The sequence below is a fragment of the Anomaloglossus baeobatrachus genome, chromosome 12 (genome assembly GCF_048569485.1).
Source record: "Anomaloglossus baeobatrachus isolate aAnoBae1 chromosome 12, aAnoBae1.hap1, whole genome shotgun sequence".
NCBI classification, from domain to species: Eukaryota; Metazoa; Chordata; class Amphibia; order Anura; family Aromobatidae; genus Anomaloglossus; species Anomaloglossus baeobatrachus.
In genome coordinates this window covers 129,987,135-130,010,184 of record NC_134364.1, presented here as the reverse complement: position 1 = coordinate 130,010,184, position 23,050 = coordinate 129,987,135, and the positions used below count along the sequence as shown (strand labels likewise).

The following is a 23,050-nucleotide window of genomic DNA, read 5'->3' as shown; positions in this document are numbered from 1 at the left end:
CTCTTCCGGGCCCGCTTATTAAGGTTCATGAATATTCACTGTTTTTCCCGTCCACCCTCTGTGCCAGTGTCTGTGATTGGTTGCAGACTGCTATACATGCCCCCAACCTGTGTCCGTGTCTGGTTGCAGTCAGGTTGCTGTATAGTAGTGTAAAAAGAATTAAATAATTTAAAAAAAAAAAAATACATAGGCCCTAGCCATATTTTGATAGCACGGGTAAAACTGCAGCCTGTGAGCTTTACCATGGCTGAATATGAAAATAGAGGGGAAACACAAGACGTAGGGTCCCCCCCATTTTTTATATCCAGCCACAGTAAAGCAGACAGGTGGGGGCTGGTACTATCATGATGGGAGGAACCATAGATTTTGGCCTCCCACCAGCCCAAAAATACCAGCCCTCAGCTGCCCCAGAATTGTCGAGTCGAATCCATTACATTCAACAGTCCTGGCACTTTACCTGGCTCTTCCCAATTGCCCTGGTGTGGTGACAGGGTAATATAAGGGGTTATTGACAGCTGTGATAGCTGCCATCAAGCCCTAGATTAGTAGTGGGAGGCGCGTCTGTTCGCCACAAGCTTCAAGAAACACTGACAGCAGCAGGGGAAGCCCCGGCTGTGAGCACTGACATTACTCAGTTCACCGGAGGTCACAGCGGGATTCCCATGGTATGACCTCCGGTGACCTGATTGTGAGACACGTCTGTGACCCGCAATCCAACAGTCTGGCAGTGGCTTCAAAGTGAAAGTGGTGCCGTCCAACAATCTGGCAGCACTTTCTAGATGCGCCAGACTGTCCGATTGCATCTCTTGGCAAAAAAATTAATTTTGTTTAGATGCGTTTTTTTGCCAGAAGATGCAGATTTTGGTGCAGAAATTTGGTGTATAAATTTCATCACCAAATCTGCATATCTTGGCCAAAAAAATATGGTTCTGCCAGGAGATACAGGTATGATTGAACTCCGTTGATCTGAGGTGAGGTCACCTGAGGTGAGTTTATCTACAGTCACAGGTGGAGGACTGTGGGAAACTTTAGATGTTACCGCAAGAAAACTGAGTAATATCATCGCTGAGGCTCAGTCTTTTGCCTGAATCCCAAAGCATGCGGTCATGTTCTGTTCTGTGCCCACAAGCTGTGACTTCAGTATGTGGCAGAGCAGGGATCGTCATGGGACCTCGAGTGGATTACGTCAGATCTGGGTGTATGTGCGGTTAGTAAAGGGGTGGAAGAGTGGGTTTCTTTTGTATTTTATTTTAAAGGATTTTTTCATTGTTTATGTTTATTTCTTTTCACTTACAGGATTAGTAATTGGGGGTTCTCATAGAGGCAGCTGTGAGCTGTCATTAACCCCTTATTACACACCGCGCCAGGACAGTCGGGATGAGCCAGGTAAAGTTCCGGAATTGTGGCATCTAATGTATGCAACAATTCTGAGCGGCTGCAGGCTGCTATTTTTAGGCTGGGACCCTCTGCCCAATAACCACAGCCTTCCCCAGCCTGAGAATACCAACCCCATGCTGTCGGCTTTATCATGGCTGGGTATGAAAATTGGGGGGGGGGGGGGGGGCGCACACTGGGTTTTTAATTAATTAATTTAATTTTTAAAAAAAAAAAAAAAAAAAAGCCGCATGCTGTTCCTCTTACTTTATGTTTCAATAGTTCCTCTTACTTTTATACACAGCCAAGATAAGCGCACAGCTGGGGGCTGCAGCCTGTAGCTTTCTGCTTTATCTGCGCTGGGTATCTATAAATGGGGGGGAATACTACGCCAATTTTATTTATTTACTTTCACACATTACTTGGGCAGACAGACAGCCTCTGTGAGGGCAACCAATCAGAGACGCCGACAGTCTGACTGCAGCCAATCACAGACGCTGTCACAGACGGTGGGTAGGAAAAGCGGTGAATATGCATGAGGGATAATGAGGAGACCTGGAAGCAGTGTTACTGCTGCGCGGAGTCTGGTAAGTATGTCCTGCTTTATCCATTTTGCTTCCTTTTTTTGTGATTTCCCTGGCCAATAACAACCATGCTAATACATAGCATGGCTGCAATGGCTCCAGAAGTGCCCACAGCCTGCTCTGCAACCTTTCAACAAGCTTTATTCAGGTGACAAACGCAAACAGGGACCAGACGTAGAGTCAGAAGTCTGTGTTTGGTGTTCAGCACCGGTGCGGACACGGAACTTTCCAGTTCAGGTTCACTCATCCCTAAAAATGCATAATAATCTATTCTTCTGGCACAGAAAACTATGAATAAAGCACAAAGGCCTCTACCCAATCACAGCAGATGGACTGCACACGGCTCATGTTTACTGGCCAGGTACATGACGGGGTCACAGAGGAGGTGATGGGGAGATCAGGATGTGTACATGATAGGGGTCACAGAGGTGGTGACGGGGGTATCAGGACGTGTACATGACAGGGGGACAAATAGAGGTGACGGGGATCAGGACGTGTACATGATAGGAGGTCACAGGGGGGGGGGGGATCAGGATGTGTACATGACGGGGTCACAGAGGAAGTGACGGGGGGGATCAGGATGTGTACATGATAGGTCACAGAGAAGGTGACGGGGGGGGATCAGGATGTGTACATGATAGGAGGTCACAGAGGAGATGACGGGGGGGATCAGGATGTGTACATGATAGGAGGTCACAGAGAAGGTGACGGGGGTATCAGGACGTGTACATGACAGGGGGACAAATAGAGATGACAGGGATCAGGACGTGTACATGATAGGAGGTCACGGGGGGGATCAGGATGTGTACATGACAGGGAGTCAAATAGAGGTGACGGTGGTATCAGAGTATGTACATGATAGGAGGTCACAGAGGTGGTGACTGGGGAATCAGGACGTGTACATGACGGGGTCACAGAGGAGGTGACGGGGGGGGGGGGGGGGATCAGGATGTGTACATGACGGGGGGGTCACAGAGGAAGTGACGGGGGGGGATCAGGATGTGTACATGATAGGAGGTCACAGAGGGGGTGACGGGGGGGGGATCAGGATGTGTACATGATAGGAGGTCACAGAGGGGGTGACGGGGGGGGATCAGGATTTGTACATGATAGGAGGTCACAGAGGAAGTGACGGGGGGATTAGGATGTATACATGATAGGAGGTCACAGAGGAAGTGATGGGGGGGGGATCAGGATGTGTACATGATAGGAGGTCACAGAGGAAGTGATGGGGGGGGGGATCAGGATGTGTACATGATAGGGGGTCACAGAGGAAGTGATGGGGGGGATCAGAGTGTGTACATGATAGGAGGTCACAGAGGTGGTGACTGGGGAATCAGGACGTGTACATGACGGGGTCACAGAGGAGGTGACGGGGGGGGGGGGGGGGGATCAGGATGTGTACATGACAGGGGGTCACAGAGGAAGTGACGGGGGGGGGATCAGGATGTGTACATGATAGGAGGTCACAGAGGAGGTGACCGGGGATTCAGGACGGGTACATGACAGGGTATCACAGAGGAGGTGATGGGGGGGGGGGATTAGGATGTGTACGTGCCAGGGGGTCAAATAGAGGTGACGGCGGGATCAGAGTGTGTATGTGATATGGGGTCACATAGAGGAGGTGACGGGGGGGGGGATCAGGATGTGTACATGACAGGGTATCACAGAGGAGGTGATGGGGGGGCAGGGATCAGGATGTGTACATGATAGGGAGTCACATAGAGGAGGTGACGGGGGAGATCAGGATGGATGTGTACATGATAGGGGGTCAGAGAGGATGTGACGGGGCATTGGGATGTGTACATGACAGTGGGTCACAGTGGAGCTGACGGGGGGGATCAGGACGTGCACGTGATAGGATGATGGGGGGGGAATCTGTAGTACAGCCATCTCTACCCCATTGCCTTCTCATCATACTCACGCAGCAGACCGGCTGCATACAATTCTGAAGACCAGTCCCTTTATATGGAGCTGATTCTGTAAACCTCATTTAGAGAAGAGGGATCTCCAATCTGTGCCATGTGAAGGTATGATGAGAGCACGCTTCCTGAATACCCCTCCCCCAATCACAGCATAACTCCTGTATTACCATGCTTTACACTGCAGCTCTCACCACTTGCGGGTGAGCAGTGAAATGAGCAGACGCCAAGGCGGCTTATAAGAAATCTGGTATTAGGCAATGATAGAGACATAGGGGAGCGGACTGTACACGTATGTGGTGATGTCGCAGTGGACTGTATGGCTGTGTTCCCGCAGGGCCTCCGGCCTGCACCTCAGTCAGCCTTTGCCACGGTGGTGGTCTCGTCTGGCTCTCGCTTCTGGCAGTCCCCCGGGCGTGCAGTCCACTGAGCCAGGCTCTGCCTGCCGTCCTGGATTACACTGACCTGGTTGGGGACAGTCTCGGGGATCATTTTTGTGTCAGTCCCGGCTGCAGCCTCCATTACTGTTCTGTAAGATACTGGCAACTGGTGATCAGCTCCAGTACTGAAGGTACTGTCCTGGGCGAGGGGTCCGGAGACCACTGAAGCGTTTCCATACTCCCTGTCCCTCCCCTGACCGGAGGAGCTACTGTCAATGACGACCTTCTTTGCAGCGGTGTTTGGTTGAGAAGGTAACTTGGTAGGAGCGCTTTGTGAAGTTTCCATCTTTCTCGGGCGACCCCGCTTCCTCTTGGACGGTCCTTCCTCTGTAGATGCGGCCAGGCGCTTGGCTGCTTTACTGTCGGCCATGCAGCCCGCAAAGTCTTTGCTGCCATTCTGGTTGGATTTGCCGAGAGTGTGAGATTCCAGATTACTCATATCGGGAAGTATCATGCTGATGACCGGCGGTGCCACCGGCTGAGACATCAGGCCAGTCCCATTCATTCCAGTCACTGTAAGGGGCACCCCGTGTGTAAAAGGCAGGGGAGACACTTTTAATTGTCCAGGGATTAGATTGGGTGCCAGGACGGGTGGGTTAAATCGGACAGGGGGACTAGAGCTTATGTACTTTTCTTCTGTTGGAAGTCGAGGTAGCAGAACAGGGAGACGGGCCACCAGGGCATCCACTTGTGGACTGTTGGCTGGCTTCTGAGGTTCTGGGGGGCGCTTCTTCACCTGCGAGGGGCTCCCAGGATGGGCGATGATCGCTTTCTTATTCTGTAAAAGAATGCGACAAGAATCAAGAAAGAAACTGGTCAGCCAACACCTGCCATCCAGCCCGAGGCCACCACTGCAGGCAGACGTGGACGTACCTTAGTGGCCGCTTCTGCTCCGCTGTCCGGAGACCCCGGCCTCTTACTTCCTGCCGCCTCTGGAAGTTGTTTCTGAGCCTTCTGTCCGCTGCTCTGGGAACTGTCTGCTCCAAAGATAAAAAAGGAAGACGCCATCACCTAGATATCTGGAAATCCCACAGACTGATGGGGAGGGGGAAGTGCGATTACCTGAAAGAACCATGGACAAGACGAGCTCTGCATTGGCACTGCGGGGGTTAATGATGTGCTGCTGAATTAGGAACTGGGCAACCTCCACCACGTTGTTGAAGGACCTCTTCAGGATCTTCTCGGCCCAGTTACAGATGAGAGCGCAGGAGGCATTGATGACGTCATTATTGTAGGACTGGACCAGGTCCGTCAGCTCTGACTGCGGAGAAGTATATAGATTATATACTGTCAGCGGGAGACACTGGTGATGCTGGCAGCAGGGGGGAAGGGGCAGCTTACACTTTCCGTCATCTTCAGGTCCAGGCTGGGTAAGGGTGGCATGCTGACCATGCTCTTCCTCCGCAGGCCGCTGTAGCAATACGTTCATGTGGTTAAGGACACAGACATGGATGTGACCCCCCCCACCCCCAATACCCGTTTGGAGCCGCTGCAGTCGATTCCTGCAATGGAAGGATATTTGGACTGTCCTCTTCCTCCCAGTCTCCTGGCCTTGATATTTGGAAATATCTCACGAATGATCTTCCCAAAATTGGCCACGCTGAGGGGTCTCCCACACAGGTTGTCACAGTAGCGTCTAGAGAAAAGGCAAAGCAGCGTTATATGAAGGGGCGATGGTTGTGACAGAAGGGTCCGTGGGGCAGCCGTACTCACTTGTAGGCATCATACACGTCCTGCTTGGGCAGGCAGGTGTCTGTATGTTCCTCCAGGTGATTGCGGATCCACGTGCAGGCATGCATATGTTCTGCCGTGGTCACAGAGCTGACGTCCAGGCTGCAGAGACACATGGACACTATCAGTACAAGTCACAAGCTGCAGTGCGACTTCTGTGCCCCACACGCCTCCGAGTCTGGGGTCCAGACAATACCTTTTCTCTGGGCCGCTGGGTCCTGGCGGGAGCTGCAGGTACAGGTAGAGCTTGTCATAATCCGTCAGCTTCTGAACATCTCCCTATAGGAGAGAAGCAGGAGGAGGGTCAGTCCCAGTCACTGCCCCCCAGAGAGGAGGCCACACGCAGTATACGTACCAGGATACTGTCCACTTTAGTCTGAACCGACTTCCTGTAGAAATAAAAGAAAGTGTCAGCGCACGGCGGAGAGGCCGCCCCTGCCCCAGCGTATGATCTAAGTGACTGCACGTCCTGTGTCAGCCCCACAGAGCTGTAGAGCATGAGCTCCGTGGGCCAGACACCTCCGCGCACCCGCTACTAATCACTGAGGAGCTGCTCACGAGATGCGGTCGCGCAGTTTCTGCAGGAGATTGCTGGGCTCTGTCTCCTCCGGGGCGTCTCCAGCCGTCAGTCCTCCCTTCTTCGAGATGTTTTCATATAGCACGTCCTCGGCCATTCCCTCCTGTGTGCAGGACCTGCGGACACAAGAGAGTGGTCATTGCACACAGACAACAACACTCACAAGCAGCAAATAGCGCACATCCTTCATTTACTGCATCAGTCACCAGGGCTGTGGAGTCAAAGTCGTGGAGTTGGAGTCGGTATGAAATGGACCGACTCCTAAATATATAATAAATTGGGGACAGGAGTTTAATGCAGAATGTGCTGAATATTTTGTCATGGGAATTTGGGAAAGTTCTGAAATGTCCTATAAATGTCTGTTCTATTCCTGATCTAAGGCTACATTCACACTCAGAGTTTTTGCTGCGTTTTTTGAGGATACGTTTTTCAGGTGCAAAAGCAGATCAGCTTTTTATAAACCGCATCATCTGAAAGGTTTCTGAGCTCATAGATAATGTTTTCAATAGGAAAAGCAGATTAGAAAAATGCCACAAACTGACTGCTCATTCTTTGTGAGGATCTGTTTTTGAGCCCAAAAACGGATCCTCACAAAACGATGTCTGAATATCGTATCTTGAAACCCATTGTCTTTGCTGGGATGGCCAGAGTCACTGCAAAAAATGGATCCGCAAAAACGCTGTGTGTGAATGTATGTAGCCTGAGGATCTAGGCCTTGTCTCAGCTGAGATAAGTCTGTGCTGCACTTTAGCACCAGTGAAGCTCCTCCTCTACAGGCGAGGGTAAAAAGTAACCACACTCAGAAAGATGGAAGGCCGCACTCATCTCAGAAAGAAGGAAGGCCGCACTCATCTCAGAAAGAAGGAAGGCCGCACTCATCACAGAAAGAAGGAAGGCCGCACTCATCACAGAAAGAAGGAAGGCCGCACTCATCACAGAAAGAAGGAAGGCCGCACTCATCACAGAAAGAAGGAAGGCCGCACTCATCACAGAAAGAAGGAAGGCCGCACTCATCACAGAAAGAAGGAAGGCCGCACTCATCACAGAAAGAAGGAAGGCCGCACTCATCACAGAAAGAAGGAAGGCCGCACTCCTCTCAGAAAGAAAGAAGGCCGCACTCCTCTCAGAAAGAAAGAAGGCCGCACTCCTCTCAGAAAGAAAGAAGGCCGCACTCCTCTCAGAAAGAAAGAAGGCCGCACTCCTCTCAGAAAGAAAGAAGGCCGCACTCCTCTCAGAAAGAAAGAAGGCCGCACTCCTCTCAGAAAGAAAGAAGGCCGCACTCCTCTCAGAAAGAAAGAAGGCCGCACTCCTCTCAGAAAGAAGGAAGGCCGCACTCCTCTCAGAAAGAAGGAAGGCCGCACTCCTCTCAGAAAGAAGGAAGGCCGCACTCCTCTCAGAAAGAAAGAAGGCCGCACTCCTCTCAGAAAGAAAGAAGGCCGCACTCCTCTCAGAATTGCTGGAGTGAACAGGAGAACAAGATTAAGGTCATTACTTAATTAAAGCAGATTTAAACTTTCAATAAACTGTGCACACATCAATAGTCCAGTATACTGTATGTCCTCTCTCAGGGAAACATGAGGAAATCCAGCAGCTTGATCCAAGAATTTTTAAAAATTATATTTTTTTATTGAAGTATAATTAAAAAGTCCATAAAGTCACATGGAGTGCTAAATCAGACAGAGGACGCGTTTCGAACGTCTAGTTCTTATTCAGTCTCTAACAATACTTAGGACTAAAGGCCCCGTCACACACAGAGATAAATCTTTGGCAGATCTGTGGTTGCAGTGAAATCATGGACATATTGTTCCATTTGTACACAGCCACAAACCTGCCACTGATTGTCCCCAATTTCACTGCAACCACAGATCTGCCGCAGATTTATCTCTGTGTGTGACAGGGTCTTTAGGCAGTTTAAAAACATGACTCCGATAAGACATTGGCTCAGAAAGGAAGGGGGAGGAGATCAGCTCATGGGTGATAATAAATTAGAATTCTGAACAGAAGTCACACTAATGCGTACATGGTTTACAAAAGGAACAAAGAGTAGCTGAAAAGATACTATACAGATAGAACAAAGAAAAACATGTAAATGCATGTTATATATACTGACTTGGAACTTATTTTATAAGTACACATAACTAAGTTCACAAAAAAGGTAAAATTCCAAATAAATGCGCACACAAATTCTGGAATATAAAATTCAATCTCCTGTTTCCAGAAAACAATTTTACTTTTTTACTGCGATAACACATGCATGTGCCAGCCGAGGTCCGTGCATATATGGCGGTGTCCAATGATCGCAATGACGCATCAAAATTGGTGCACATATGTGGGGGCGTGCAGTTCTGGGCAGCAGCCTCCTTCAGTCCACTGTTTCCTGAGAGCATTTTAATTTCTCATATGTGCATATAGTTATTTATTTCTATACTCCATAGTGACACGCCCACCGGCTGCTGTGATTGGGTGCAGTGAGACACCTGTCACTCAGCGTGGGGGCGTGTCTCACTGCAACCAATCATAGGCGCCGGTGGGCGGGGAAAGCAGGGAATACGAGATTGTTTAATGAGCGGCCGGCTTTTTCAAATTAGAAAAAGCCGCCGGAGCAGTGTGAACACCGTGCAGCGCCGGGGATCGGTGAGTATGAGCGAGGGGGACACTTCAGTCACTCGGGGGATTAGCGGTCACCGGTGAATCCTTCACAGGTGACCGCTAATCAGTACACGGCACACAGACAGAGCCGCGGCATGAAAATGAAGTCGGGTGAAGTTCACCCGAGTTCATTCTCATCGCGCTACTCTGTCTGCTGTCTGCCGACAGTTTTCACGGTGGTTTTCACAGATGTCTGTTTTACGTCTGACAACGTCCCCAATGACTAGCTAGGTCGTTCTGCAGGTCCGGATCGCTGTTGCGTCGTTGGCCAGGTCTGCCTGTTTGACAGCTCACTAGAGACTTTGTAGCGATCCCGGCCAGGTTGGGATCGCTGGTGGGATTGCTAGAAAGTCTCAGTGTGTAAAGGGGCCTTAACATGCATTTACATGTTTTTCTTTGTTCTATCTGTATAGTATCTTTTCAGCTACTCTTTGTTCCTTTTGTAAACCATGTACGCATTAGTGTGACTTTTGTTCAGAATTCTAATTCATTATCACACACGAGCTGTTCTCCTCCCCCTTCCTTTCTGAGCCAATGTCTTATCGGAGTCATGTTTTTAAACTGCCTTAGTCCTCAGTATTAAGGCCCCTTTACACTAAACAACTTACCAGCGATCCCAACGATACAACCTGATAGGGATCGCTGGTAAGTTGCTAGGAGGTCGCTGGTGAGAGGTCACACAGTCAGACGCTCCAGCGATCCCACCAGCAACCTGACCTGGTAGGGATCGCTGGAGCATCGCTACATGGGTTGCTGGTGAGCTGTCACCAGCCCCCAGCCAGCAGCGACGCACTGAAGCGATGCTGCGCTTGGTAACTAAGGTAAATATTTATCTTGGTTACCAGCGCACGCAGCTACACGTGCAGAGAGCAGCGCACACTGCTTAGCGCTGGCTCCCTGCTCTCCTAGTTACAGCACACATGGGGTTAATTACCCGATGTGTGCTCTGCTACACGTGCAAGGAGCAGGAGCCGGCACTGACAGTGAGAGCGGCGGAGGCTGGTAACGAAGGTAAATATTGGGTAACCAAGGACAGGGCTTCTTGGTTACCCGATGTTTACCGTGGTTACCAGTGTCCGCAGAAGCCGGCTCCTGCTGCCTGCACATTTAAGTCCCCTTTACACACTGAGACTTTCTAGCGATCATGCTGCACAGCGGGAAACAAAGGACCAAAGAATGGTCCTGAACGATTTGTAGCGATCAGCAACTTCACAGCAGGGGCCAGGTCGCTGATGTGTTTCACACACTGCAATGTCGCTGGGGAGGTCGCTATAACATCACAAAACCGGTGACGTTACAGCGATGTCGTTTGCGATGTTGCAGTGTGTAAAGCCACCTTTAGAGACTGAATAAGAACTAGACGTTCGAAACACGTCCTCTATCTGATTTAGCACTCCATGTGACTTTATGGACTTTTTAATTATACTAAAATAAAAAAATATAATTTTTAAAAATTCTTGGATCAAGCTACTGGATTTCCTCATGTTTCCCTGACCTGGTTTTGCCGACTTTTTCAATCCTTGCACGGTCCAAAGTTGGCGTCTCCTACACAGGTGAGCTGGAACACAACTTTTTTTGCTTCTTGTATCTCCTCTCTGTATGCTTGATGCTTGTTTTTTTTTTTCTTTGAGCTCATGTACTTTTGGCAGGATACAGTGCTGGCCAAAAGTATTGGCACCCCTGCAATTCTGTCAGAGAATACTCAGTTTCTTCCTGAAAATGATTGCAATCACACATTCTTTGGTATTATCTTCATTTAATTTGTCTTCAATGAGAAAAAAAAAATTGTCATAAAGCCAAATTGGATATAATTCCACACCAAACATAAAAAAAGGGGTGGACAAAAGTATTGGCACTGTTTGAAAAATCCTGTGATGCTTCTGTAATTTGTGTAATAACAGCGCCTGCAACTTACCTGTGGCACCTAACAGGTGCTGGCAATAACAAATCACACTTGCAGCAGGTGACATGGATTAAAGTTGACGCAACCTCTGTCCTGTGCCTTGTGTGCACCACATTGAGCATGGAGAAAAGAAAGAAGACCAAAGAACTGTCTGAGGATTTGAGAATCCAAATTGTGAGGAAGCATGAGCAATCTCAAGGCTACAAGTCCATATCCAAAGACCTGAAAGTTCCTGTGTCTACGGTGCGCAGTGTCACCAAGAAGTGTAAAGCCCATGGCACTGTGGTAACCTCCCTAGATGTGGAAGGAAAAGAAAATTTGACGAGAGATTTCAACGCAAGATTGTGCGGATGGTGGATAAAGAACCTCGACTAACATCCAAACAAGTTCAGGCTGCCCTGCAGTCCGAGGGTACAACAGTGTCAACCCGTACTATGCGTCGGCATCTGAATGAAAAGGGACTGTATGGTAGGATACCCAGGAAAACCCCACTTCTTACTCCGAGAAATAAAAAAAAAAGCCGGGCTGGAGTTTGCCAAAACTTACCTGAGAGCCTAAAACGTTTTGAAAGAATGTTCTCTGGTCAGATGAGAGAAGAGTAGAGCTTTTTGGGAAAAGCCATCAACATAGAGTTTACAGGGAAAAAAAAAGAGGCATTCAAAGAAAAGAACACGGTCCCTACAGTCAAACGTGGTGGAGGTTCCCTGATGTTTTGGGGTTGCTTTGCTGACTCTGGCACTGGACTGCTTGACCGTGTGCATGGCATTATGAAGTCTGAAGACTACCAACAAATTTTGCAGCATAATGTAGGGCCCAGTGTGAGAAAGCTGGGTCTTCCTCAGAGGTCATGGGTCTTCCAACAATGACCCAAAACGCACTTCAAAAAGCACTAGAAAATGGTTTGATAGAAAGCACTGGAGACTACTAAGGTGGCCAGCAATGAGTCCAGACCTGAACCCCATAGAACACCTGTGGAGAGATCTCAAAATGGCAGTTTGGAGAAGGCACCCTTCAAATCTCAGGGACCTGGAGCAGTTTGCCAAAGAAGAATGGTCTAAAATTCCAGCAGAACATTGCAAGAAACTCATTTATGGTTACCGGAAGCGGTTGTTCGCATTATTTTGGCTAAAGGTTGTGCAACCAATTATTAGGCTAAGGGTGCCAATACTTTTGTCTGGCCCATTTTTGGAGTTTTGTGTGAAATGATCAATCAATTGATTTTTGTTTCATTCTCTTTTGTGTTTTTTCATTGCAAGCAAAATAAATGAAGATAATAATACCAAAGAAATTTGTGATTGCAATCATTTTCAGGAAGAAACTGAGTATTCTCTGACAGAATTGCAGGGGTGCCAATACTTTTGGCCAGCACTGTAACTTCTATACAATATACATACAATATACAGGAAAATACAGCAACAGGATTGATGAGGACTTATGTGAGGACTTGTATAGGTATAGAAGTTATTCGCTCTGTTATCAGTCCCTTCTCCCCTCTTCATAGACTGAAGCATCTGATGGGAAACAATTAGTGAGCTGGACCTAAGAAAAGCCTGAGATTGGACATTCACAGTAAAGCTATCTAATGACATATGTTACACACTTTATACTTGTCATCTGTGCTATTGATTTATGCAAAGTTTGTTTTATTTCTATCTAAAATTATACAGTGGGGAAAATAAGTATTTGATACTGTCTATTCCCACCTACAAAGGATGGAGAGGGCTGAAATTTTTATCATAGGTAACTTCAACTGAGAAACCGAATCTACAGGAAACGTCCGACCTCTGTAATTGCAAACAAAGGTTTCTACCAAATATTAAGTTCTGTTTTTCTATTGCATCAAAGACGTATTTTTTCATGTAATAAAATGCAAATTATTTAAATCATACAATGGGATTTTCCTGGATTTTTTTAGATTTGTCTCTCACAGGTGAAGTGAACAATTACAAACCTCTCCATTCTTTCTAGGTGGGAAAACTTGCAAAATTGTCAGTATATCAAATACTTATCAGTACCGCATAATCACCAGTACACCTTACAGTACCGCATAATCACCAGTACACCCTACAGTACCGCATAATCACCAGTACACCCTACAGTACCGCATAATCACCAGTACACCTTACAGTACCGCATAATCACCAGTACACCCTACAGTACCGCATAATCACCAGTACACCCTACAGTACCGCATAATCACCAGTACACCTTACAGTACCGCATAATCACCAGTACACCCTACAGTACCGCATAATCACCAGTACACCCTACAGTACCGCATAATCACCAGTACACCCTACAGTACCGCATAATCACCAGTACACCCTACAGTACCGCATAATCACCAGTACACCCTACAGTACCGCATAATCACCAGTACACCTTACAGTACCGCATAATCACCAGTACACCCTACAGTACCGCATAATCACCAGTACACCCTACAGTACCGCATAATCACCAGTACACCCTACAGTACCGCATAATCACCAGTACACCCTACAGTACCGCATAATCACCAGTACACCCTACAGTACCGCATAATCACCAGTACACCCTACAGTACCGCATAATCACCAGTACACCCTACAGTACCGCATAATCACCAGTACACCCTACAGTACCGCATAATCACCAGTACACCCTACAGTACCGCATAATCACCAGTACACCCTACAGTACCGCATAATCACCAGTACACCCTACAGTACCGCATAATCACCAGTACACCCTACAGTACCGCATAATCACCAGTACACCTTACAGTACCGCATAATCACCAGTACACCCTACAGTACCGCATAATCACCAGTACACCCTACAGTACCGCATAATCACCAGTACACCCTACAGTACCGCATAATCACCAGTACACCCTACAGTACCGCATAATCACCAGTACACCCTACAGTACCGCATAATCACCAGTACACCCCGCAATCAATTCACTAGTACATCCCACACAATCACCAGGGTCTATTTTCCTTAGGTTAAACCAAATTATCCCAATAAAACTATAGCTTATTAAAAAGTTCCTTTATTGATGGCATATTAAAAAACATAGACACAAACATTAACTAAAAATCAAGGCAAGGGGAGCACGTACTAAACCCACAATAACCAAGCATATACAATAAATTTACTGAATCTTTAGCAGGCCAAATAACAAGCTCAAAGTATAGAGCATTACAAAAGCAGTTTACAACATCCCTATATTGGTAAAATACCAGCAAAAATCTGCATTAGTATGCACTAACAGCTGCCCATTATCACACTTAGCTCATATGAATACCAGACCTGCTGTCATATTAATGGTAAAATACTGCTCCCCTGCCAGCCACTCCATTTTCCATTCCACTCCATTTTCCATTCCACTCTATTTTCCTTAGGGTCTATCCTCCAGTTACAGTACCCAGTGTGTGTGTGTGGGGGGGGTTATATTCTCCCCTCTGTCCCTTATGTGGGGGGGGTGTATTGTCCCCTCTGTCCCCGGTGGGGAGTCTATTCTCCCCTCTGTCCCCAGTGTGGGGGGGATCTATTCTACCCTTTGTCCCCGGTGTGTGTGTGTGTGCGGGGGGGGGGGGGGGGGTTTAATTCTTCCCTCTGTCCCCGGTGTGGGGGCTATTCTCCCCTCTGTTCCCGGTGGGGGGTGTCTCTTCTCCCCTCTGTCCCCAGGCTGTGTGTGTGCGGGGGGGGTGTCTATTCTCCCCTCTGTCCCCAGTGTGTGTGTGTGTAAGGGGGGGGGGTGTCTATTCTCCCCTCTGTCCCCAGTGTGTGTGTGTGTAAGGGGTGGGGTGTCTATTCTCCCCTCTGTCCCCAGTGTGTGTGTGTGTGTAGGGGGGGGGTGTCTATTCTCCCCTCTGTCCCCGGTGTGGGGGGGCTATTCTCCCCTCTGTTCCCGGTGGGGGGGAGCTATTCTCCCCTCTGTTCCCAGTGTGTGTGGGGGGGTCTATTCTCCCCTCAGTCCCCAGTGTGTATGTGGGAGGGTATCTATTCTCCCCTCTGTCCCCGGTGGGGTGGGGGGTGGTGTCTATTCTCCCCTCTGTTCCCAGTGTATGGGGGGGGTGTCTATTCTCCCCTCTGTCCCCTGTGTGTGGGGGGGAATCTATGCTCCCCTCTGTCCCCTGTGTGTGTGTGTGTGGGGGAGGGTCAAGTCTCCCCTCTGTCCCCAGTGTGAGGGGATCTATGCTCCCCTCGGCCCCAGGGGTGTGGCGGGGTCTATGCTCTCCTCGGCCCCCGGTGTGTGTGGGGGGGGTCTATGCTCCCCTCAGCCCCTGGTATGTGGGGGGGGGGGTCTATGCTCCCCTCGGCCCCCGGTGTGTGTGTGTGTGGGGTCTATTCTCCCCTCGGCCCCCGGTGTGTGTGTGTAGGGGGGGTCTATGCTCCCCTCGGCCCCCGGTGTGGGGGGGTCTATGCTCCCCTCTGTCCCCGGTGTGTGTGGGGGGGTCTATTCTCCCCTCGGCCCCCTGTGTGGGGGGGTCTATTCTCCCCTCGGCCCCCTGTGTGGGGGGGTCTATTCTCCCCTCTGTCCCCGGTGTGTGTGGGGGGGGTCTATGCTCCCCTCGGCCCCCGGTGTGTGTGGGGGGGGGGTCTATGCTCCCCTCGGCCCCCGGTGTGTGTGGGGGGGGGGGGTCTATGCTCCCCTCGGCCCCCCGTGTGTGTGGGGTCTATGCTCCCCTCGGCCCCCGGTGTTGGGGGGTCTATGCTCCCCTCTGTCACCGGTGTGTGTGTGGGGGGTATATGCTCCCCTCGGCCCCCGGTGTGTGTGTGGGGGGGGGGTCTATGCTCCCCTCGGCCCCCGGTGTGTGTGTGGGGGGTATATGCTCCCCTCGGCCCCCGGTGTGTGTGTGTGTGGGGGGTCTATGCTCCCCTCGACCCCCGGTGAATGTGTGTGTGTGTGTGGGGGGGGGGGGCTCTATGCTCCCCTGTCCCCGGTGTGGGGGGGTCTATGCTCCTCTCGGCCCCCGGTGTGGGGGTCTTTGATCCCCTCTCTATTTGCCTCCTCCCGGCTTTGGGCGGGGTAATAATACACGATGACCTCATCCTCAGCTATTTCGCACCCCACGTGTCTCCGCCCACTCGTGACAACCGCCTATCGCGATACGATAGCCTAAGCCGGGGACACCCGCTGCCCGGTGGACATGAGAAAATGGCTTGCCCGTGTGAGACATCACTGGGGTCCGGGACATAATGACCCAACGGACACAGGAGAAAATCCCGGGAATCAACCTACCGCCGCTACGGGAGCCTCCGCCAAATCCTTTTTTCTGATTGGCTGATGCCGACGCGTCTCTTTTCTCAGGCTAAAAATACAATTGGCTCCCGGGACAAAACTTACCCGGAAACTAGGGAACCGAGAGTTTTCATTGGATAACTCTCCAACTTTTGCTTAGTAACAGTAATATGATTGGCTAAAGCTGTTAGGCGCGCAAAAAGGGTGTATGTCTTGTGTCACAACATTCAAGGCCAGTTGAGAAGTAATAGAGTAGCGAAACCCCGCCTTGGTATGACGTCACCTCATCGAAAGGACTGACCAAAGAAAATGTCCTGTGCACTCACCCAGAGCATGCTGGGGCTTGTAGTCCCCGCACAGTGAGATCAGGAGCAGTGGTCACTGGTCACGTGTTCTGTTACGCTTCTGGCGGGAAAGAGAACGTTCACCTCAGAGCGAGGAGCCGACTGGTCCCTGACAGAGATGCGGCTGTTATCTATAGGGGGCGATGTCTTCCCTCCGGGGTGTTATCTATAGGGGGCAGTGTCCTCACATGGGTGCGTTATCTATAGGGGCGCTGCCCTCACTCTGGCCGTTATCCATTGAGGGCACTGTCCTCACAGTGGGGAGGGGGATGGTTGTGTGTGTGATGGGGGGAGTACAGGGGGGCTGGTTGTGTGTGTGATGGGGGGGGAGTACAGGGGGGCTGGTTGTGTGTGTGTGATGGGGGGAGTACAGGGGGGCTGGTTGTGTGTGTGTGATGGGGAGTACAGGGGGGCTGGTTGTGTGTGTGATGGAGGAGTACAGGGGGGCTGGTTGTGTGTGTGTGATGGGGGGAGTACAGGGGGGCTGGTTGTGTGTGTGTGATGGGGAGTACAGGGGGGATGGTTGTGTGTGTGATGGGGAGTACAGGGGGGATGGTTGTGTGTGTGATGGGGGGAGTACAGGGGGGCTGGTTGTGTGTGATGGGGGGAGTACAGGGGGGCTGGTTGTGTGTGTGATGGGGGGAGTACAGGGGGGCTGGTTGTGTGTGTGATGGGGGGGGAGTACAGGGGGGCTGGTTGTGTGTGTGATGGGGGGGAGTACAGGGGGGCTGGTTGTGTGTGTGATGGGGGGGAGTACAGGGGGGCTGGTTGTGTGTGTGATGGAGGGAGGAGTACAGGGGGGCTGGTTGTGTGTGTGTGATGGGGAGTATAGGGGGGCTGGTTGTGTGTGTGATGGGGGGAGTACAGGGGGGCTGGTTGTGTGTGTGATGGGGGGGAGTACAGGGGGGGCTGGTTGTGTGTGTGTGATGTGGAGTACAGGGGGGCTGGTTGTGTGTGTGTGATGGGGAGTACAGGGGGGCTGGTTGTGTGTGTGATGGAGGAGTACAGGGGGGCTGGTTGTGTGTGTGTGATGGGGAGTACAGGGGGGCTGGTTGTGTGTGTGTGATGGGGAGTACAGGGGGGCTGGTTGTGTGTGTGATGGGGTGGGGGAGTACAGGGGGGCTGGTTGTGTGTGTGATGGGGGGGGGAGTACAGGGGGGCTGGTTGTGTGTGTGATGGAGGAGTACAGGGGGGCTGGTTGTGTGTGTGTGATGGGGAGTACAGGGGGGCTGGTTGTGTGTGCGATGGGGTGGGGGAGTACAGGGGGGCTGGTTGTGTGTGTGTGATGGGGGAGTACAGGGGGGCTGGTTGTGTGTGTGTGATGGGGAGTACAGGGGGGCTGGTTGTGTGTGTGATGGGGGGGGGGAGTACAGGGGGGCTGGTTGTGTGTGTGATGGGGGGGGGTACAGGGGGGCTGGTTGTGTGTGATGGGGAGGGAGTACAGGGGGGCTGGTTGTGTGTGTGATGGGGGGGGAGTACAGGGGGGCTGGTTGTGTGTGTGATGGGGGGGGAGTACAGGGGGGCTGGTTGTGTGTGTGATGGGGGGGAGTACAGGGGGGCTGGTTGTGTGTGTGATGGAGGCGTACAGGGGGGCTGGTTGTGTGTGTGTGATGGGGAGTACAGGGGGGCTGGTTGTGTGTGATGGGGTGGGGGAGTACAGGGGGGCTGGTTGTGTGTGTGATGGGGGGGGGGGAGTACAGGGGGGCTGGTTGTGTGTGTGATGGAGGAGTACAGGGGGGCTGGTTGTGTGTGTGTGATGGGGAGTACAGGGGGGCTGGTTGTGTGTGTGATGGGGGGGGGAGTACAGGGGGGCTGGTTGTGTGTGTGATGGGGGGGGGGTACAGGGGGGCTGGTTGTGTGTGTGATGGAGGAGTACAGGGGGGCTGGTTGTGTGTGTGTGATGGGGAGTAAAGGGGGGCTGGTTGTGTGTGTGATGGGGTGGGGGAGTACAGGGGGGCTGGTTGTGTGTGTGATGGGGGGGGGAGTACAGGGGGGCTGGTTGTGTGTGTGATGGGGGGGAGTACAGGGGGGCTGGTTGTGTGTGTGATGGGGGGGGAGTACAGGGGGGCTGGTTGTGTGTGTGATGGGGGGGGGGGGGAGTACAGGGGGGCTGGTTGTGTGTGTGATGGGGGGGGGGGGAGTACAGGGGGGCTGGTTGTGTGTGTGATGGGGGGGGAGTACAGGGGGGCTGGTTGTGTGTGTGATGGGGGGGGGGGAGTACAGGGGGGCTGGTTGTGTGTGTGATGGGGGGGGAGTACAGGGGGGCTGGTTGTGTGTGTGATGGGGGGGGAGTACAGGGGGGCTGGTTGTGTGTGTGATGGGGGGGGAGTACAGGGGGGCTGGTTGTGTGTGTGATGGGGGGGAGTACAGGGGGGCTGGTTGTGTGTGTGATGGGAGGGGAGTACAGGGGGGCTGGTTGTGTGTGTGATGGGAGGGGAGTACAGGGGGGCTGGTTGTGTGATGGGGGGGGGAGTACAGGGGGGCTGGTTGTGTGTGTGATGGGGAGAGTACAGGGTGTGTGTGATGGGGGGGGAGTACAGGGGGGCTGGTTGTGTGTGTGATGGGGAGAGTACAGGGTGTGTGTGATGGGGGGGGGGGGAGTACAGGGGGGCTGGTTGTGTGTGTGATGGGAGGAGTACGGGGGGGCTGGTTGTGTGTGTGATGGAGGGAGGAGTACGGGGGGGCTGGTTGTGTGTGTGATGGAGGGAGGAGTACAGGGGGGCTGGTTGTGTGTGTGATGGAGGGAGGAGTACAGGGGGGCTGGTTGTGTGTGTGGTGGAGGAGTACAGGGGGGCTGGTTGCGTGGTGCCCGTGGTGTATAATGAAGTGTCCTGCAGTATCTGTAACCTTTTTAGCTGCACGGACACTTCATTATTGATCCGCGACTAGGGCTTATTTTCGGGGGAGGGCTTATTTTTGGAAAAACACAGTAGCTGACAACACAATGTGTTGCATAATTTCCCATGTTTGGTGGGGGAGAGGTCTCATCTAATGGAGGAAGAGCTAAGATCGCATCTAACTTATGTATACAGCCGATCCTAATGGTTTCCTACTCTGACCATTGTACAGACTCCAGCAAGAAGTGACAGCCGGCAGCGCCAACATGACGAGCATCTTCTGACAGTGTGGTGTGCTCTCACAGGCAAGACGCCTTGTACACTTCATCATTTCATTTTTACCTTTGTTTCTAGCTTCCCAGATTTCTCTTTACCTTTCATGGCCCTTGAGATGAAGGATGGATGAATGTATGAAAATCTCCAGATAGACGAACAGTCTTTACAGAGTTGTTATATTTCCACTCCTGATATGTCGTGCTAGTTCCGTTTATGTTGTGTTTTTTATTGGAGTCGTGTCTCTTATCGTTCATGCATTTTGTAACTGCTTGCCTTAAAATCCTAACCTCTTCCCCTTCTCTATCCCGTCCCACCCTCCTGTACCAGAAGTCTACATATAAATCTTAGTTATTGTGGAGTTACACACGTGGTCAAAATTGTTGGTCCCCCTCGTTTAATGAAAGAAAAGCCCACAATGGTGACAGAAATGACTTGAATCTGACAAAGGTAATAATGAATAAAACTATGAAAATGACAGTCAGACATTGCTGCTTTTCTGCTTCCACAGAATTTTTTTTCCCAACATAAAACTCATGAAATTGGCCTGGACAGAAATGATGGCGCCCCTGAAAATAATGTGACAAAAGGGACATGTTAAAACACACAGGTACATTGTGATGTCATCACCCCTCCCCCTTTCCTATTCTTCCCAAATATTTTTTTTGTTTTGATAAGAAATATTATCAATGTTCAAACATATGACGTAATATATGATTTTATAATCTAATAAAAATGTAATGTTTAAAAAAAATCAATGTGTGTCCACTAATTAGCATCACAGGTATCTACAATCTTGTAATCAGTCAGTGGGCCTGTATATAGGGCTACAGATACTCACTGTGCTGTTTGGTGACATGGTGTGTACCACACTCAACATGGACCAGAGGAAGCGAAGGAAAGAGTGGTCTCAGGAGATTAGAAAGAAAATAATAGACAAGCATGTTAAAGATAAAGGTTATAAGACCATCTACAAGCAGCTTGATGTGTCTGTGACTACAGTTGCACATATTATTCAGAAATTTAAGATCCATGGGACTGTAGCCGACCTCCCTGGACGTGGAGGAGGAATCAAAGAGACGGATAATACAAATGGTAACAGAACAGCCCAGAAAAACTTCTAAAGAAATTAAAGGTGAACTTCAAGCTCAAGGAACATCAGTGTCAGATTGCACCATTCGTCGATCTTTGAGCCAAAGTGGACTTCATGGGAGATAACCAAGGAGGACACCATTGTTGATAAAAAATCATAAAAAAGCCAGACTGGAATTTTCCAAAACACATGTTGACAAGCCACAAAGCTCCTGGGAGAATGTCCTATGGACAGATGAGACAAAAATTGAACTTTTTGGCAAGGCACATCAGCTCTATGTTCACAGACGGAAAAATGAACCATATCAAGAAAAGAACACTATCCCTACTGTGAAACATGGAGGAGGCTGTTATGTTCTGGGGCTGCTTTGCTGCATCTGGCACAGGGGGTCTTGAATCTGTGCATGATACAATGAAATCTCAAGACTATGGAGGGATTCTAGAGAGAAATGTGCTGCCCAGTGTCAGAAAGCTTGGTCTCAGTCGCAGGTCATGGATCTTGCACCAGGAAAATCACCCAAAACACACAGCTGAAAACATTGGACTATTCTGAAGTGGCTTCTATGAGTCCGGACCTAAATCCTATTGAGCATCTTTAAAAAAAAAAGCTGAAACGTCTGGAAAAGGCGCCCTTCACACACCAGACACAAGGAGCAGTTTGCTCTTGAGAAGCGGCCAAAATACCTGTGGAGAGGAGCAGAAGTCTAATTGACAGTTACAGGAATCGTGTGATGGCAGTGATTGCCTCAAAACGTTGTGCAACAAAATATTCAGTTGAGGAGGAGGAAGGAGCCATCATTTCTGTCCAGGCTGATTTTGAGTGTTTTTTTGAAAAAAATTCTCTGGAAGCAGAAAAGCGGCAATGTCTGAGTGTCATTTGTTCATTTTCATAGATTTCAAGTTATTTCTGTGACCATTGTGGGTTTTTCTTTCATTAAACGAGGGGTATCAATAATTTTGACCACGTGTGTACAGGACACTTTTGGCATTTTTAAGGGATACTGCTTGTAAAATTGCTGTATTTTGCCCTAATTGTATAGCCATTGTAACAGTGTAATGTTTCATGTACACTCATGGCCAAAAGTGTTGGTATTTCATGTGGAATGAATAACTTCAGTCTTACAATGCGCTTTTACCACTGCCTGTGCGGAGGGGATCTCTTCATGTCCAGCTTGGATGCTGCTTCTGCTTTGGTCACTCTCACGCCCGCAGTGTATTTGGACTTTTTACACTTCCAGTCTCCTGAAGATGAATTGGGTACAAATCTCTCACCAAATATTGTTTCAGGTTCAAATTTCTTCAACTAGGACAATGACTCAACCAGTTTCTTTTTACATTATGTAAGCAACTCTAGAGCTGTAATAAGATTCTTAAAGCAAACCCATCACTAGGATTTTCAAATACAGTGGAACCTTGGTTTAAGAATAACTTGGTTTGAGAATAACTTGGTTTGAGTGCGTTTTGCGAGACAAGCAAAGCTTTTTACAAATTTGTAACTTGGTTTAAGAGCAATGCTTTGCAAGAAGAGCAAAGTCACAGTGCACGCTTCCGGTTCTGTCCTTTCACCGCTCTGACCTGCTCTGGAGGTAACTTTCTGTACATATGTACTGTATACTATAGACCAGTCATGGCAAACCTTTTACAGGCCAAGTGCCCAAACTGTAGCCCTAAACCCATTTTTTTTTTCCCCGAAGTGCAAACCAATCCTATTATGTAAATAATTGATTGTAACATTACCTTTGCCATCTTCTCTTCTCTCCAGCAGGGAGCATCATGCTCATGCTTACCACACATTGAAGCTGAGCCCCTGCCCTTTTCCAGACACAGCAGTTGGATTGATCTTTCTGGAAAAAATTGCAGCATATTAGACAGAGATTTCACTCTGTAATCCACATCTACGTTGCTAAGTCTGAACATCCTGAAATCCCATAAAGACGTACGAGTTGCTACCCTCCCCCTTTATTGTGTAGTTCTGTCCCCCTTCTTGGGCTACTTCCTTGTAAACATGTCCCCCATCCTCAGGGCTGGCTCCAGGTTTTTGTGGGCCCCGGGCGGAATACTCCCAGTGGGCCCCATAAACACACAGACATC

At 49.9% G+C, this 23,050-nt stretch overlaps 1 protein-coding gene across 3 annotated transcripts; it reads right to left on the bottom strand.

Annotated features, from left to right (window-relative positions):
- Positions 1-4,111: 4,111 nt before the first annotated feature.
- On the bottom strand, positions 4,112-22,755 carry RFX5 (regulatory factor X5). Of its 3 annotated transcripts, none has more exons than XM_075329956.1 (10): positions 22,697-22,755; positions 6,610-6,744; positions 6,407-6,440; positions 6,248-6,330; positions 6,034-6,153; positions 5,840-5,956; positions 5,662-5,743; positions 5,383-5,581; positions 5,194-5,297; positions 4,112-5,098 (listed from the first exon to the last, which is right to left on the bottom strand). In XM_075329956.1, the coding sequence occupies exons 1-10, from the start codon at positions 22,738-22,740 to the stop codon at positions 4,235-4,237; spliced, it is 1,782 nt and encodes a 593-aa protein (XP_075186071.1). In that variant the 5' UTR covers positions 22,741-22,755; the 3' UTR covers positions 4,112-4,234. The 3 variants fall into 3 exon arrangements, with proteins under 3 accessions (XP_075186071.1, XP_075186072.1, XP_075186073.1); XM_075329957.1 differs by lacking the exon at positions 22,697-22,755 and adding an exon at positions 16,414-16,477; XM_075329958.1 differs by lacking the exon at positions 22,697-22,755 and adding an exon at positions 14,478-14,753.
- Between the last annotated feature and the right edge of the window lie 295 nt (positions 22,756-23,050).